The sequence below is a fragment of the Trachypithecus francoisi genome, unplaced genomic scaffold (genome assembly GCF_009764315.1).
Source record: "Trachypithecus francoisi isolate TF-2019V2 unplaced genomic scaffold, Tfra_2.0 Lachesis_group2, whole genome shotgun sequence".
Taxonomy (NCBI): domain Eukaryota; kingdom Metazoa; phylum Chordata; class Mammalia; order Primates; family Cercopithecidae; genus Trachypithecus; species Trachypithecus francoisi.
This window is the reverse complement of record NW_022681465.1, coordinates 134,485,998-134,504,299: the sequence shown is the minus strand read 5'-3', so window position 1 is coordinate 134,504,299 and position 18,302 is coordinate 134,485,998. Positions and strand designations below refer to the sequence as shown.

Sequence of the window (18,302 nt, the reverse complement as noted above, 5' to 3'; positions counted from 1 at the left end):
TGCTTCTTAATAATCACTACATTTACGCTTCATTTGTTTAAGTGAGAACAACCCCTGTATAAAGCACTATCACATCAAGGAAACAAATGACAATCCTAAGCGATATTATGTGGCTGAAAAGTTTGTGTTCGATTCCATCCCTCTTCTCATCAACTATCACCAACATAATGGAGGAGGTAAGCTCTAAAGCAGGGGTGGACCAGGGCCGCCCAGCAGGAGGTGAGCAGCAGGTGAACAGGCATTACTGCCTGACCTCCACCTCCCGTCAGATCAGCTACCTTAGATTCTCATAAGAGTGCAAACCCTGTTGTGAACAGCACTTGTGGGATAGGTTGTGCGTTCCTTATAAGAATCAAATACCTGATGATCTGAGATGGAACAGTTTCATCCTGAAAGCAATCCCCTGCCACACCCATCCATGGACAAACTGTTTTCCACAAAGTCAGTCCCTGGTGCCAAAAAGGTTGGGGACTGCTGCTCCTGCTCTAGAGAACAAAGCCAGAAGGCACCTGGGTTAGGCTTTTTTGAATTGCTATCAAGGAATACCTGAGGCTGGGTATTCTTTATAAAGAAAAGAGGTTTAATTGGTCCATGGCTCTATAGAAAGCATGGTGCCGGCATCTTCTTGGCTTTTAGGGAGGCCTCAGGAAGCTTTCAGTCATGGCAGAAGGCAAAAGGGGAGCAGGAGTATCACATGGCAGGAGCATGAGCGAGGAGGGAGAAGGTGCCACAGACATTTAAACAATCAGGTCTTGCATGAACTCAGAGTGATAACTCATTTATTGTCACAAGGACAGCACCAAGGCATTTGTGAGGGATCCTGCCCAATGACCCAAATACCTCCCATCCCACCAGGCCCCACCTCCTTTTCTTTCCTTTCCTTTCTTTTCTTTTCTTTTCTTTTTTTTTTTTTTTTTTTTTTTGAGACAGAGTTTTACTCTGTAGCCCAGGCTGGAGTGCAGTGGTTCAATCTTGGCTCATTGCAACCTCCACCTCCCAGGTTCAAGTGAGTCTCCTGCCTCAGCCTCCTGATTAGCTGGGATTACAGGCATGTGCCACCACACCGGGCTAATTTTGGTATTCTTGATAGGGACGGGGTTTCACCGCATTGGCCAGGCTGGTCTTGAACTCCTGACCTCAGGTAATCTGCCCGCCTCAGCCTCCCAAAGTGCTGGGATAACAGGTGTAAGCCACCATGCCCAGCCAGCGCTTACATTTCAACATGAGATTTGAAGGGGACAAACATCCAAACCATATCAGCACCCACACAGGAGACTTAATGAAAACTGGCAAAAGCCCACCCTGGCTTCTTTTGGACCATAAATAATAAACAAATATACAAATAGAAAAATATGACAAATATTTAATTATATTGTATATCTTCTATTAGCAAGTTATCTTATGGAAATCATGAAATTTTACCACCTGCCCACCTGTGCCTATGATATTTTCAAGGAGGGCGCGATATCAATAATTAGGCTTTGGGATTTGTTTTCCAGAATAAAATTAGCTTTTGCATCTGATTATTATTATTATTATTATTATTTTTAGTGATTTAAGTTAGATGGTTGCTACAGCAAAGCCCTAACCACTGCTTCTTGGCTTTTCAATCATCCCAGGCCTGGTGACTCGACTCCGGTATCCAGTGTGTTTTGGGAGGCAGAAAGCTCCAGTTACAGCAGGCCTGAGATACGGTGAGCAGTACAATCAGGAATGTAAACTCATGTCCCTCAAGGTCTGGGGCAAATTCTGAATAAACTGGCCATGAGCCTACCTGTTCCCCAGACTACAAATCACCATTAAAACAAGTATATTATATATCTAGAGATGATGACATTAATGAATATTTACATTGTGTGTAAGAGAAGTACATACATAAGCATGTTTCTCTAGGTCAAACCAGTGACCATTGGTTTTAGTGAAGAGTTCATTAATAAAGTGTTTATTAAGCACCTACTTTGTACAGAGCACTCTACTAAATGCTATTAGAAAAATATTAGAAAACCGTGCCTTAGCACTGTGTTTCCACCTATCTTCTAGAACTTTTATATCATTTCGTTGGTTGAGTAGCAGACTATTGCAAGAACTGCAAGCTGACAGCATCTGGAGGTATTTGTCTGCATAAGAGAGTGTTAAAATTCTTTGGAATGCCTTTAGGCGTGGCAAGATCTCCAGTGCTGCAGCGCCTACTATGTTTGCTTGTCCTATGGAATTGCTTCACTCACTTGGGATTATCTGCCTGGACTCTGAAGGCATATGGCTTTGCATAGCCTTGGCCCCAACTGTGCGCTGCCTGTGGAGAAGGCTGCCTGATTTTCATTTCTTATCTCCTAGGTTGGTGGTTCTCAAACTTCAGTGTGCATCAAAGTCTTCTAGAATGCTTATTAAAAATGTTGACTCCTGGCTCCTATCCAAACACTCACCAAAACACAATCCTTGATAGGGTCTAGGAGTCTGCTTTTTTTTTTCTGGCATGGTCTTACTTTGTCACCCAGGCTGGAGATGCAGTGGCGTAATCACGGCTCACTGCTGCCTTGACCTCCTGGACTCAAGCGATCCTCCCACCTCAGCTTCCCAAGTAGCTGTGACTACAGACAGATGCTACCATGCCTGGCTAATTTTTAAAAATTTTTTGTAGAGACAGGGTCTCACTATGTTGCCCTGGCTGGTCTTAAACTCCTGGGCTCAAGCAATCCTCTTGCCTCAGCCTCCCAAAGTGTTAGGATGACAGGCATGAGCCACTGTGCCCAGCCGAGTCTACATTTTAAACAAGCATGCTAGGTGATTTTGATACAGGTGGTCAAAGGGCAATACTTTGAGAACCACTGCCACACATGGGCTTCTTTATCCCTAACCAGCACAATGTCCGGCACATAGTAGGTGCTCAATACTGCTTGCTGTTGAGTCTATGCCTCAAAGCGGTGAAAATCTTGCTATTTAGGTACCAGACCAAGCGTTGGAAAAGGATAATGCTTCTTTAGCCTCCTTATGAAAATAAGGGTATTCTAATAAATGTAGAGTCTTAATGTGTCCACGCGGGATGGAATCTCAGATATTATCTGGTCAGCCCACTCATTTTGTCGGTGAGGAAACTGAGCCTTGGAATCTCGTATTTGTTTGTTAAACATTTCTTGAGAACCTCCCATGTGCCAGACACTGTGCTAGATTGTGTCTCTGCACAAACTGTCTTTAAATCTGTCTCTTTAACTGCCCGTCCGCCCCAGTAAGGCCTAATAGAGTTCTGCGTATACAGCAGATGCTCTTGATAGATGAATGAATGAAAGAATGATCAGCTCAAATGAAATTTACTTAGTGTGAAAAATGACAATAAAAACTTTAGAGTCAGACATAGAAAATGGTTGTTACATTGCAAGAATCCTTTCTTTAATATTTTGATTAACATGGTTTCTTTAATATCTTGATTAATGTCATTCTCCTTCTTCTTTCCATGTTACCTTCCCACATATATTTTCATAGTTTTCTAGCACATCCTATGTTATTATGTGGGAAAAAAGATTATTTATTTGCCATCTTTGAATTATATTAACATAGGCTAAAATTCTAGATAGGGCTTTATAATCCCCTGGTATCCCAGAACCTTATATCTACCACTTGCTGACCCCAGGGAACTCTCTCTTTCTCTTCCAGGGAAATGGGTGATTGATCCCTCAGAACTCACTTTTGTACAAGAGATTGGCAGTGGGCAGTTTGGGTTGGTGCATCTGGGCTATTGGCTCAACAAGGACAAGGTGGCTATCAAAACCATTCGGGAAGGGGCTATGTCAGAAGAAGACTTCATAGAGGAGGCTGAAGTCATGATGTGAGTGCTCGAAACAGGGATATGCAGAAACTCTGGGTGGAGGAACGTCAGTTCTGTGTTCTTGAAATGCCATTCAAACGCCATAGGGTACTATCTCCCTGTGCAAGCTCCCGGCAGTGGCTTCCTATCACACAGAGAATAAAATCAAACTCTTCACAGTGGTCTCCAAAGCCCACCATAATCTGATCACGCCTACCTCCCCCTTCTCAGCTCCTACCCATCTCTCCTCCGGTCCATGACATGCCAGCCACACTGGCCTCTGCTCATCTTCACACACACAGCTGACTCCTTGCCATTTGTCAGGTCTCAGCTCCAATGACATGTTTTTGTTTTGGGGAGGGAATGAATATTATTTTCATCCAAACCATAAATTAGACAAAATGACCATTGGCTATTTTGGTACCATAATATTTTCGGCATTTTGGGGAGGCTGAGTTTAGGCCATCTCAACCCTTGTCTTTTTCCTCCAGGAAACTGTCTCATCCCAAACTGGTCCAGCTGTATGGGGTGTGCCTGGAGCAGGCCCCCATCTGCCTAGTGTTTGAGTTCATGGAGCACGGCTGCCTGTCAGATTATCTACGCAGCCAGCGGGGACTTTTTGCTGCAGAGACCCTGCTGGGCATGTGTCTGGACGTGTGTGAGGGCATGGCCTACCTGGAAGAGGCATGTGTCATCCACAGAGACTTGGTATGAGCACGCAGGGTGAACACCCACAGGTCCAGGGTAAAGGGACACGTCTCACTGAAATGACTGGGAATGCATTAATAAATAATACATCACAGACAATCTCCTTTCCTCTCTCAACCTCTCACCTACTTTGGGTGGTCCTAGTGGAAAGTGCTTCATGAGGACTTACTTCTGGGCCCTAATCCCAGTCCAAAGTCTTTCACCTTGCATTTCAGTTTATAGTCTTCCAAAATGGAGATCACTGCCACTCCTTCTTAACCTCTCTGTGACTCAGTTTCCTCCTGGTAAATTGAGGAAACTGAGTTTGTCTGAAGGTGTTATTCAAGGGTCTACCAGAATCACACTGGGGAAGCCCTTAAGCTCCTCTCAGAATCTCTGGTGGCTGGAACTCAGGAATATTCATTTTAACACATTCCCCATGTGATTTGTACACACATTAGAATTTGAGACATATGGCTGGGCGTGGTGGCTCATGCCTGTAATCCCAGCACTTTGGGAGGCCAAGGTGGGTGAATCATGAGGTCAGGAGTTCAAGACCAGCCTGGCAAAGATGGTGAAACCCGATCTCTACTAAAAATACAAAAAAATTAGCTGAGCTTAGTGGCGGGAACCTGTAACCCTAGCTACTCAGGAGGCTGAGGAAGGAGAATTGCTTGAACCCAGGAGGCAGAGGTTGCAGTGAGCTGAGATCGTGCCACTGCACTCCAGCCTGGGCAACAGAGTAAGACTCCATCTAAAAAAAAAAAAAATGGAGACACACTGGGGTGTTATCTCTAAGGGCTCTTTCAATGCAACATTCTATAATACTAATTAGGGGTCAGGTACTCTCCTTATTGAAGAATAGTTTTAAGAGGATTAACAACATCAAAACATTCTTAATCTAGTCAACTGGGAGACGCTTTCTTCCTGTTATCCCTGATGTTAACATTTCCTATCACATCAGGTTGCATTAGAGCCTATCTTTGGTTAGACAACACCAAGGATTTCTAATTAGAACTCAAGAATGGAGATAAACTTACTCATCTTAATAGTGGATCTTACACATTCAACTTTCCAGTTAACTTCTAGCAGGCATTTGTGAGGCTTAATTAACATTTGTAAAGCTCCATGATGCCCTTGTATGACAGCACTGCAGTAAAGCAAAGGACTGGAATTATAGGAGACTTCTTAACTACTGACAACCCATCAACAGTTTTCCTCTCCCCCTTTGTTTGCCTGTCTCCTCTCCAGGCTGCCCGAAATTGTTTGGTGGGAGAAAATCAAGTCATCAAGGTGTCCGACTTCGGGATGACAAGGTAAAAGAGGGATGTGGTGCCAGTGAAGTCTCAGGAATGGGACTCAGGCCCCCGGAACATTCTGACCTTCTCCCTCCACTCTCTTCCCAGGTTCGTTCTTGATGATCAGTACACCAGTTCCACAGGCACCAAATTCCCGGTGAAGTGGGCATCCCCAGAAGTTTTCTCTTTCAGTCGCTATAGCAGCAAATCGGATGTGTGGTCATTTGGTGAGTGTCATGCTGGGCCCCACCGCCCCAAGATCTGGGCTGCAGGCCAGCTGTTTCCTTTATCAAAGGCAGACAACCTTACCCACCCTAACCCAGTATCGTATCATGAGGGTGTCCCACTGGAGGGTTGCGTAAGAAAGGCCCTGAAAACTATGAAAGGGCCTTCATTATTTTGTTTGTTTTTAGAGATATTGGACATGGTGGTGGGAGCTAAACTAAAAGTGGAAACAGCATTCTGGTGCCAGCTGCTATGAAATCAAAGGCTGGAGAAGTCAGGAGATTCAAATATGAGCCCTTTGAAGGCAGGGACCATGTTTTGTCCAACATTACATTTCCATACTGATCTCTCAATAAGTATTAATATTTATTCATTCAACAACAATTAACTGAGGATCTATTCTATGCCAAGGGCTAATCTAGGTGCTGAGGATGCAATGGTTCATAGGAAAGAAAAGACTTCTATTCTTTTGGAACTAAATTTGAGACAGGAGGAGACACAGAAAATCACAAAAGATCATAATAACCATCGTAAACCATAACAATCATAAACATGCTAAGGGATAGAAGATAAAGTCAAGCAATCATAAGTAGGTGCTATGAATAAAATAAAACAGTATTGGGGCAGAGTAACTAGAATGGAGAGAGGGTCTGCTTTGAATAGGGTGGTGTGGGAGGGCCTTTCTCAGAAGGTAATTCTTTAGCAGAGACTTGAATGATAGGAGGGAGCTGTCACCATTTGAAGAGCCAGGGAACAGTGTCCCTGATAGAGGGACCAGCAAGTGCAAAATCTTGGTGCATCCAAAGAACAGGGGGTACTGACTTAATTGGGAGAACAATAGACAATGAAGGTGGCAGGCCATGATAAGGAATTAGAATTTCTAAAAAGTGCAAATGGCTATGAATGAATGAATGATGTTGGTATGGCGGGATGTACCAAATGTTCTTGCTGGATTTGTCATGTCACCTGAAGTCATAGTTTGTGCATACTAAAGTGTGCAAAAAATATATACCAGAGAACCTCTTTGATTTGGATTACAAGAAGAATTATACTGTGTACAGAAACTACTTGAAGATTGATTTTTGCCATTCGGTATGAAGGAAGGGTTTGACAAGGTCTTACTAGTAGTAGAAACCAGGGAGAGGTTGGCTAGGTAAATCTTTTAGGAGAAGAATGAGTGTTAAAAATCTTCTCCAGCGTTTTAGACTATCCATCTCTAGGAGCCAAGCGGTTTGTTAATTATGAGTCCTACCTGTTTCTTAAAACAGTCCCCTATTCACCAAACCTAGCAGCCACTTTGTTAACCAGGTTTAAGTTACAGAATGGACTTGAAAGAAATTTACTAACAGCATTCTTGGATGACTCTCCTCTTCTCAGTGTGTATAACTAGGAAGGTTGGGGCTGATGTACAGTCGTCTCACTATGGGTGATGAAACTGATCACACTGCACCAAGCAAGGGCCCCACAATGAGACATTTGGAGCAATGGCCACTTTAGCACATTCACCTTCTGACTCTGAATGGGGATTATTCAGCCAAAGGGTATCAGCCTGGGAATTTCCTGCAGCATCTTACCATTAGAGGGTTGGGCTGAAATTCGTCCCTGCCTAAGATATGTTATTTGAAGAGAGTCCAGAAATGAGGTTGATGGATGGATGCAGAATAGAAAGAGGTCAATGAAAAACAAGTGTGAAAAAACTGGGGGTACCAGCCTAAGCAACAGAAACCTGGATGAGCTGAAACCTCCATGCCTACATCAACCCGTTTGACTTTGTCCTATGTTTTAAGTTTTTTTGCCCTCATTAACAGTGTGCTCTTCAGAACAAGTCAACCTCTTTGTACCTCACTCAATTTTTTTTATCTATACATATCTCATCTATGCATCTATGTATTAAAGAAATCATTCTGAAACCATGTTTTAGCAGCAGCACATTTTCAAATAAATTTTCACTAAAAATTGTGGTGTCTTGGAGTGATAAGCATTCTTATTTAGGGTCAGGTTCTGAATTTCCAACTCCCGAGGCACCTCTGAGTAACACTAGAGATTCTGATCACTGGATCTGGGCTAGGGCCCAGGAATCTGCCATTTGAACAAGCCTGTGAGATGATTTTTATTCAGGTGTTTTGGGGATCATGCGTTGGGAATGTGTACTCTAAGATTCTCTGAAACAAGCTTCGGAAAGCTCTGGATTAGCTGATTTGCAAGCAGCCTTCTTGCTCTGACAACCTGTGACTATATCAGCACATGATAAAGACAAAGCTGGGTGTGACATTTCTACTAAGGGCAGAAGAGGAAAAGAAAGGGATTAAATCAGAGGTCAAAAATAGACAAGCAAAAGATGTGTTTTGCTTGGTCTGCATGGTATTTTTAAAATTCAAGAAGTTCAACTCTTAATTTTTGACTTCTTTTTTTAAAAAAATCAGAAAATGTGACAATTCTGATCCCTCATTTTCATGTGCCATACTTTGGTTGGAGTCAAATCATAGCTGTCTCCTTAGGACAGAACTGTTTATTTCATTTTCCACAATCCTCCCCAATCCCTATAGTGTCACACCTCCTACACCCCATTCATTTACATCCTGCATCGTGGTGTTTGAGTCTACAACTGTTAGTTGTAGCATTTGAGTTTGATATAACAAAGGGTCCATCTTGAAAATCCTCCACTACAAAGGTCGGGAAATTTCAGTTCTTTAAAAATAAGACAGGCCTAATAAACCTCAGATAGACTCGATGTACTTCTGGAGGTAGCACATGAATCCTAATGCCAAGGAGTCTGTAATTTCTAGAGGCAGGTTGGTTTGTTTGCTATCTGTGAGCTTTGTCATTCACTGTGCTGTGCTCACCATTTCTCATAGGTGTGCTGATGTGGGAAGTTTTCAGTGAAGGCAAAATCCCCTATGAAAACCGAAGCAACTCAGAGGTAGTAGAAGACATCAGCACCGGATTTCGGTTGTACAAGCCCCGGCTGGCCTCCACACATGTCTACCAGATTATGAATCACTGCTGGAAAGAGGTCAGTGGAGGAAGTGCTTCCCCATGCATTGTCGTATACAATTTCAGGACCTGCCTCCTTCCCTAGAGAAAGGAGCCCTCTCGAAAGGATGAGGCAGGAGGGATAACTAATATAGATTAGCAACAACATGACTTTGAGGATCTATTAACGGGATGGATCCCCCATCCCTAAAGGAGCTGACAGTGACCTTAAATGTTATTTGGTTTGCTACATAATGTCACAAGCTATAAGCACAGCTTCAGAGAGGAAGATGGGGTGTGGCCTATGCCAGCTTCCTTCTCGATTTTCTGAGAAGAGAAAAAAAAATCTGTAACATCATAAAACCATTAGAAGTTATAGAAATAACTTTGGAAACGAAGTTCACTTGTGCTATGAAAATATTAAAATGGCTTAATTTGAGTTCATTTTATTCATTCAGCAATTTAAAATGGGGAGGCAATTACTCCGTACCCACCCGGGTGGCTCATTTATCCCATCCTTGGATTGCAGGCCATGGCTTGAGCCCCATCACTGTGAGTCTTAGTCTTTGCTGAGTTAGAAAATCGTACATTTCAGCCAAAGTGAAAAGTTGCTGAAATAGAGAATTAATAAAAATTCAGATCATTGTAGGACAACAAGGTGGAATACAAAAAATTTAGAACACTAGGATTTTGTCTCAGCTTTACCATTTATTTGCCATCAATCTTTGACAATTCTCTGAACTTCCTTTTTCTTACTGTTGAATTAAATAATGCTTGATCTATGAGCTCATAGAGCTTTTATAATCGGAAAGAAACAAACAATAAAGACATAAACAAGGGCATAAAACAAATCTTATCCACTTCATAAGGATTAGCTGCAATAATAATAGTGATGACTGACATTCAATTAGCACTTTTTTCCTCTTTTAACCATCATTTATTGATTTTTTTAAATTAATAGACTTTATTTTTTAACAGAGTACAGAATTCTCATATACCCACCTCACCTGAACAGTTTCACTGTTCACTAACATTTGGCATGAGTGTGATACTGTTGTCACAATTAATGAACTTCTATTAATACATTATATTAACTAAAGTTCATAGTTTACATTAAGTTTCAGTCTTTGTGCTGTAGAGTTCTGTAGGTTTTCACAAATTCATAATGCCATGTATCTGTCACTATAGTATCAGACAGAATAGCTTTACTGCCCTAAAAAATCTCCAGTCCTTCACCCATTTATCCCTCTCCTCATCCCCAGACCACTGGCAACTACTGATCTTTTCACTGTCTCCATAGCTTTGCCTTTCTCAGCATGCCACATATTGGCATCATACAGCATGTAGGCTTTTCGGACTGGCTTCTTTCACTCAGTAATATGATTTAAGATCCCTCCATGTCTTTTTGTGGCTTAATAACTAATTTCTTTTTATTGTGAAATAATATTCCATTGTATGGATATATCACAGTTTGTTTATCTACTTAGCTACTAAAGGAAATCTTGGTTGCTTTCAGTTTTTGTGTTGTTTGTTTGTTTGGGTTTTGGGGGTTTTGTTTTGTTTTGTTTTGTTTGAAATGGGGTCTTATTCTGTTACCCAGGCTGGAGTGCGTGGTGCAATCTCAGCTCACTGCAACCTCTGCCTCCCAATCTCAAGCAGTCCTCCCACTCGGCCTCCCAAGTAGCTAAGACCACAGACATGTGCCACTGTGCCGAGCTAATTTTTTGTATTTTTGGTAGAGATGGGGTTTGCCACACTGCCCAGGTGAGCTCAGGCAATCAATCCACCCACCTCAGGCCTCCTGTGGTGCTGGGATTACAGGTGTGAGTGCTCAGGCAGACCTGGTGTCTTTCACTTAGTAATATGCCTTTAAGGTCCCTCCATGTCTTTGTGGCTTGATAGCTCATTTCTTTTTATTGCTAAATAATATTCCATTGTATGGATATACCACAGTTTGTTTATACATTTACCTGCCAAAGAAAATCTTGCTTGCTTTCAGTTTTAAACAATTATGAATAAAGCTGCTATAAATGTTTATGTGGAGATTTTTGTATGCACATAAATTTTCAACTCAATTGGGCAAATGCCTAAGAGTATGCTTGTTGAATCATATGGTAAGACTATGTTTAACTTTTTAAAAAACTGCCAGAATGTCTTCCAAAGTAGCTGTATTATTTTACATTCCCACCAGCAATGAGAGTTCCTCATTAGCATTCGTTGTTTTGGATTTCAGTGGTTCTAATAGATGTGTAGTCATATTACATTGTTGTTTTAATTTGCATTTTCCTAATTACATATGCTGTTAAGTACATTTCCATATGCTTATTTGCCACCTGTATATCTTCTTGGTAATATCTATTCAGATCTTTTGCCCATTTTTCAATCAGGTTGTTTGTTTACTTATTGTTGAGTTTTAAGAGTTCTTGGTATATTTTGGATACAAGTCCTTTATCAGATATGTGCTTTGCAAATATTCTCTCCTAGTCTGTGGCTTGTCTTCTCATTCTCTTGACAGTGTCTTTCACAGAGCAGACTTTTAAAATATTTTAACAAAGCTCAACATCAACTTGTTTATTCATGAATTGTGCTTTTGGTTTACATCTAAAAACTCATTGCCAAGCCCAATGTCACCCAAATTTTCTCCTATATTCTTATGGAAGTGTTATAATTTTGCATTTTTACATTTAGGTCTGTGATCCACTTTGAGTTAATTTTTCCTGAAAGGTATAATGTCTGTGACTAGAGTCATTGTTTTACATATGGATGTCCAATTATTACAGCACTGTTTGTTGAAAAGACTATACCCTTTCTCCTCTGTTCCTTTGTTAAATATTAGTTTACTATATTTATATGGATCTATATCTGGGCTGATCCATTAATCTGTTTGTTTATTCTTTCACTAGTACCATCCTGTCATTACTGTAGCTTTAAAGTCAGTCCTGAAGTCAGGTAGGGTCAGTCTCCTAGCTTTGTTATTCTTCTTCATTATCATATTGGCTCTCTGGGTCTTTTGCCTCTCCATATAAATGTTACAGTAAGTTTGTCAATATCTACAAAATAACTTGCTGAGATTTTTATTAGGATTGTATTGAATCTATAAGTGAAGTTGGGAAGAACTAACATTTTAACACTATAGTGTCTTCCTGTCCATAAGCATGGAATATCTGTCCATTTATTTAGATCTTCTTTGCTTTTTTATTAGAATTTTTAATTTTTTCTCATATAGATCCTGTAGATATTTTCTGAGATTTATACCCAGATATTTCATATTTTGGTGTTCTTTAGCATTAATTTCATGATATATTTTTATATGTGATTTAATTCTCAAAACAATTTCATGAGGTAGATACTATTATTATCCCCATTTTACAAATGACAAAACTGAGGTTCAAAGAGGTTAAATAACCTGCTCAATGTCACACAGCTAATTCATGGTAAAACTGAAATTAAACACTAGTCTATTGGATTCCAGAATACCTGCTGTTAAAAACTAGGACAATGTATATGGAATACAGTCTATATGGAAGCACATATAAAACTCCGCAGGGGATGCTGCTATTAAATTCTGGTTTGTTTTGGATTTACCTATGACACACAAGTACAGGGAGCTTACAGAGTTCTTTTTTCCCTCTCCAGAGACCAGAAGATCGGCCAGCCTTCTCCAGACTGCTGCGTCAACTGGCTGAAATTGCAGAATCGGGACTTTAGTAGAGACTGAGTACCAGGCCACGGGCTGCAGATCCTGAACAGAGGAAGGATATGTCCTCCTTCCATAGAGCATTAGAAGCTGCCACCAACCCAGGACCCTCCAGAGGCAGCCTGGCCTGTGGCATCAGTCCCCGAGTCACCATGGAAGCAGCATCCTGACCACAGCTGGCAGTCAAGCCACAGCTGGAGGGTCAGCCACCAAGCTGGGAACCAGGCCAGAACAGAAATGATGTCTCTGCCCTCCCTCTAGCCTCTTGTCACATGTGGTGCACAAACTTCAACCTGACGGCTTTCAGGCAGCATTCTTGCACTTAGTAATAGAGAGAGACATGAGTAAGACCCAGATTGCTATTTTTATTGTTATTTTTAACATGAATCTAAAGTTTATGGTTCCAGGGACTTTTTATTTGACCCAACAACACAGTATCCCAGGATATGGAGGCAAGGGGAACAAAGAGCATGACTCTTTTTCTAAGAAAACTGGTGAGTTAACTAAGGTTAGAGTGAGTATGCTCTGTTGCTGTGATGCTGTCAGCCACAGCTTCCTGCCATAGAGAATGATAGAACAGCTCACACAGGAGGCCGGATATTCTGAGAAGCAGCTCTATGAGGTTTTACAGAGTACGCTGCTACCTCTCTCCTTGAAGGGAGCGTGGTGAGACCCGTTGGATGGATTGGGGTGAGCAGTTCAGGTCCCATGCTTGGAGCATTGGGTATCTGATATCTGCGCCAGAACAAGAGAACATCTGACGGTGGAGAACCACGTGATACAAGAAGAGACCTTAGGTTTTATCACTCCCATGCTCATCTTTTATACGAAGCTGTGCAGGTGACTATGTCTGCTCTTCAGCACAGAATGCTTCCACCAGCATCCTGAGAAGAAATGATTACTTCTGAATACTGACTCTGAGGGGCATCCTTTGTTCCAGCCTCTGGGAATCAGCCCCCTCTCTGCACTATCCGATCCTTATCAACAGAGGGCAGCATTGTGTTGGTCAGTGTTGCTTTGGCGAGCAATTGAAACTTGTTTAGGCCTAGGGTTGAGCAATTTTAAGGTTGAGACTCCAAGCCTCCTAAAATTCTAGGAGAGAAATAAAGAGTCTGTTCTTGCTCAAACCATCAGGATGGAAACAGTCAGGCACTGACTGGGGTGCTTCCAAGAGGCACGAGAATGCCTATTTTGGCTTGAGCACTTCTATATGCAAGGTGAATATGTGCTGAGCTAGGAGACTTCCCGCACTCTCTCTGTTCACCCTGGGTTCACATCTCCATGAGGCAGTATTATTATTCCCATTTTACAAATAATGTAACTGAGACTTTAAAAAACCAAGACATCTGCCCAAAGTGACGGAACCAGAAAGTCTAGAGCTGGTATTCTAGCCCAAATCTGTCTGACCCCAATACACAGATTCTTTATTCCTATTCGACACTGCCTCCTACTGAAAATGAAAGGGATTGAAGAGGGAATAAATACAACAGAGAGGAAAGATGGAAAGTCAGTAAAGAAGTAAATATAGAACCCTAGCGAATAGTGTTGCTCTGGCACAGACCACTGTGGTTGATGGCATGGCCCTCCAACTTGGAATAGGATTTTCCTTTTCCTACTCTGTATCCTTACCTTGGTCATGTTAATAACTTTGGAGTTATTCAGTTAATGAACCCTTTAATTCTCACAACCCGCCAGTCATGTTGCTTGAAGCCATTTATAGATGAGCTTCAAAGCAACTTTAAAAGATTCTTCTGTAGAAGTATGAGTTCTTCCTTTAATTGTCATTCCAACTTTCAGCTGTAGTCTTGTTGAACACTTCATGAGGAGGGACATTCCCTGATACAAGAGAGGATGATGTTGCAATTGGCTCTTTCTAAATCATGTGACATTTTGACTGACTTGAGATTCAGATGCATAACTTTTAATTATAATTATTGTGAAGTGGAGAGCCTCAAGATAAAACTCTGTCATTCAGAAGATGATTTTACTCAGCTGATCCAAAATTATCTCTGTTTACTTTTTAGAATTTTGTACATTATCTTTTGGAACCCTTAATTAGAGATGATTTCTGGAACATTCAATCTAGAAAGAAAACATTGGAATTGACTGATCTCTGTGGTTTGGTTTAGAAAATTCCCCTGTGCATTATCTTTTTCAAGCTCAGATTCATCAAAGCCTTAACTGAACATGTGTAGATACTTCACCTCCCAGTGTCCTATCCTGCAAAATGGGCTTCCTGCCTGGTTTTTCTCTTCTCACATTTTGTAAATGGTCCCCTGTGTTTGTAGAGAACTCCCTTATGCAGAGTTTTGGTTCTAGTTTTATTTTGTAGATTTTGCATTTTGTACCTTTTGAGACTATGTATTTATATTTGGATCAGATGCATATTTATTAATGTACAGTCACTGCTAGTGTTCAAAATTAAAATGTTACAAATACCTGTTATCCTTTGTAGAGCACACAGAGTTAAAAGTTGAATATAGCAATATTAAAGTTATGTTTTAATAAATGTGGTGCATAGGGCCTGGGTTCTGTATTTGTTTAAATCGCAAACTCTCAGAAATTTTCCTAAGTAAAAATGGTTACATGGTTTCATTTTCCACAGACAATTAAAGACTACATATCATTGAACAACATTCATTCAACAAGTAAATATCAAATGTTCCTATGGGTCATGCACACAGCTCAGTGTATGTATCCTCATGAAAACAAAGATGGAAAAGGCATAGTCTTTACTTCTAAAAAATTCCTAGTCTGATTGAAAAGGAAAACATATCAAGAAATAAAATTATGATACAACAATTTAGGGCAACAACAAAAAACTGGTCAAAGAAGAGAAGAGCCCAGAAAAAGTGATGGACTCTATCAGGGAAAGGATGACACCAAGGGAAACTTCTTAGAGCCCTGATACTCAAAGTGTGGTCCCTGGACAAGCAGCAATAGCATCACCATGTTGTGAGAAATGCAGATTCTCAGGCTTCTTCCTCACCTACTGAGCAAGAATCTTCATATTAACAAGATCTGCAGGTAATTGTATACACATTAAAGTTTGAGAAGCACTGTCACAAGGATATACTGTCTAACCCAGTTTTGAAGATAAATTTATGAGTTATAAGGTAAGTACGTGGGCAGAAGTAAGAGAAATACTTTCCAGGTAGAGAGAACAGGATGTATTGGGAAGCTATTATCAGTTCACTATTGCTGGAGAGCGCGTGCATGCACGTGTGTGTGTGTGTGCGCACGTGTGTGTGTGTGTGTATTTTCTCAGCAAGGGTAAGGATGATAAAAGAGGTGGGTAAATTGAAACTGAGTCTATAAATCTAGGCAAGAACTATACTTTAAAAGACCAAGAAGTTGGAATTTCACCCTATAGGTAGAAAAGATGTCATGGCACAGCAAGAGAAGGTCAAATTTGTGATCTGTGTTTAAGAGTATATTCTGGCAGCAGCATAGTGAATGGATTTGAGAAAGGCAAAGCCAGTGGAAAAGAAACTAATTCGGAGATGATTTTTGCCTTGTTCACAGTACCATATTATTTTTCCTAATCATTTACTGTCATCTGCTGTGTGGGTGATATATGGAAATTGTAATTTGGAGTTCGTCGCTTACTGTTGGATAACAACAAAATAGCTTTCCCTCTTAAAACCCCAGAAATATAAAGGCTGGGTGGTTATAGTTTTGGTGTGCTGAGCACTCTGTGCCTTTCAGTCCACCAAATGCCCAGCTCCACTGCAGGAGCCAGTTTGTGTGCCAACCACTGAGCATGGATGAGAAAGCTCAAGGCTTCCATGCAGTCTTTTCCAGAACTCACCTCTGGGCTTGAATCCCACTGCCAAATCATCCACACGAGAAAGTCAAAAGCAGATTGGAGGAACAGATCTGCTTCTCAGAGAATTTTTCCTGCAGACCTTGCTCTTCTCAGAATCTCCTAACACCTAAGCCCACCCTTTTGAGGAAGAGACAGAAATGCCTCATTCAGCAAGACAGGGAGTGTGTGCATCACCAGGTGTGGAAACAGCTCCAGATTCCCAATTAGAGGGCTTGGGAAGGTGGCCTGGTCAGGAAGAGAGGGTTAGGGGTGGAAGCTGCATTTGAACAGTAAGCACATGGTTTTACTTTAGAATAAATATTAATTTGCGTGGGCTTTAATGGGGAAGGTGCTGAAATTTTGGTGCACTGAGGCTCACTTCCCAGAGCCACTCCTTGGTACCAGCACTAGGGGTGTGTATGGTTGTGTAACAGTGTGTCTGCAATGACTTTGAGATTCTCCCTAAGGTACAATGTATAGTCGGCTTGTAGGATAACAGAATCATACAGACAATGAGTGGTAGAAGGAGTTTTAGAGGTCATTTATTTATTTCATAAATGTTTACTATTCACCTACTATGGCTCTTTGTTAGGTACATGATCTAAAAAGATGACTAAGATATCAGTTAGGGACCAAGCAAGTCACAATCAAATTAGTATAATTCGAGGAGAACTTTTTCACAAAGGACTATTTAAAACTGTGTGGGTCAGTTTGGGAGAACCTTAGAAAGTGGTACAGAGGAAAACAACAGCTGAGCACTCATGCTATGGTTTGAATGTTTGTGCTCCTCCAAAATTCCTATTGAAACAATCTCCAGTGCAATAGTATTAAGTGGTGAGGCCTGTAGGAGATGATCAGGTCATGAGGGCTCTGCGCTTATGAATGAGATTACTGCCCTTAGGAAAAGGTTTGAGGAGTTAATCCCTTTCTGCCCTTTACCCTTCTGCCATATGAGAACACAGCAACAAGATGTCATCTATGGAGCAGAAAGCGAACCCTGACCAGATACTGAATCTGCTGGCACCATGGCCTTAAGCTTCCCAGTCCCCAGCACTGTGAGAAATAAATTTCTGTGGTTTATAAATTACCCAGTCTAAGGTATTTCGTTATAGCAGCTTGAGTAGCTTGAAACAAGTAGTTATCACCCCCTAGGCCCGAAGGGATGATGAGCAGGAGTGGTCATTTAAATATGGAAGGAAAATATTGGAGAGTGCTGCCTTAAAGGAGAAGACCTTTAGTAAGGGACAGAGGAAACCCAAGGCAACATCACAGGGAGGAAGCCAGGGGCATCAATACCCTGCCTCACTCTCCTTCCTTCCTCCCATTAACTGGGTCTTCTATTGGTCAAATCCCACTGAAGGCAGAGGACAAGGAGGCCCTAGTAGCGTAGTCCATAGAGGTCAGTCTCCAAGACCGGAGTGCAGGGTGAGAGAGTGGAGTGGATCTGGAGAGACAAAGAGAAGATACCTAGTACAGACACCATCCTTCCTATAAGAGGACTCAGCCTAGTGAAAAAGTTCAACACATAAACAAAAGCAATCGATTCTCATTACTAGTAGATTCTGTATTGGTAAGTTTGTCTACTGGCTAAAATTTGTTTAGAACCCTAAAATCAATCCTGGAGGCTTTTCCTGCAGTCATTCATGACATGGCCAAGTGTGGAGCAGTGAAAATTGTGCGTTGCTCCATATACACATTCCCAAATGAGGTCAAACAGAGTGGTGTTCAGCTCTCATGCTACAAACAAGTGGCTTTTCTCAGTCTATTTAGTGACACATTTTCTGCATTTCTGTACTTTTTTTCTGGTGATTTTGC

The 18,302-nt window shown here is 41.3% G+C and overlaps 1 protein-coding gene across 2 annotated transcripts in view; it reads left to right on the top strand.

Moving 5' to 3' along the window:
* ITK (IL2 inducible T cell kinase) overlaps positions 1–15,202 on the top strand; it is an 82,282-nt gene extending 67,080 nt beyond the window's left edge. The window contains exons 10-17 of one of the 2 annotated variants that reach the window (XM_033180482.1): positions 43–176; positions 1,620–1,694; positions 3,649–3,820; positions 4,291–4,483; positions 5,738–5,802; positions 5,893–6,011; positions 8,865–9,022; positions 12,619–15,202. In XM_033180482.1, the coding sequence (XP_033036373.1) occupies positions 43–176; positions 1,620–1,694; positions 3,649–3,820; positions 4,291–4,483; positions 5,738–5,802; positions 5,893–6,011; positions 8,865–9,022; positions 12,619–12,690 (988 nt within the window). In that variant the 3' untranslated portion in view covers positions 12,691–15,202. Of the gene's footprint in view, positions 1–42; positions 177–1,619; positions 1,695–3,648; positions 3,821–4,290; positions 4,508–5,737; positions 5,803–5,892; positions 6,012–8,864; positions 9,023–12,618 lie in introns of both variants that reach the window. The other variant, XM_033180481.1, reaches the window with a different exon arrangement.
* The last annotated feature ends 3,100 nt before the right edge of the window (positions 15,203–18,302 follow it).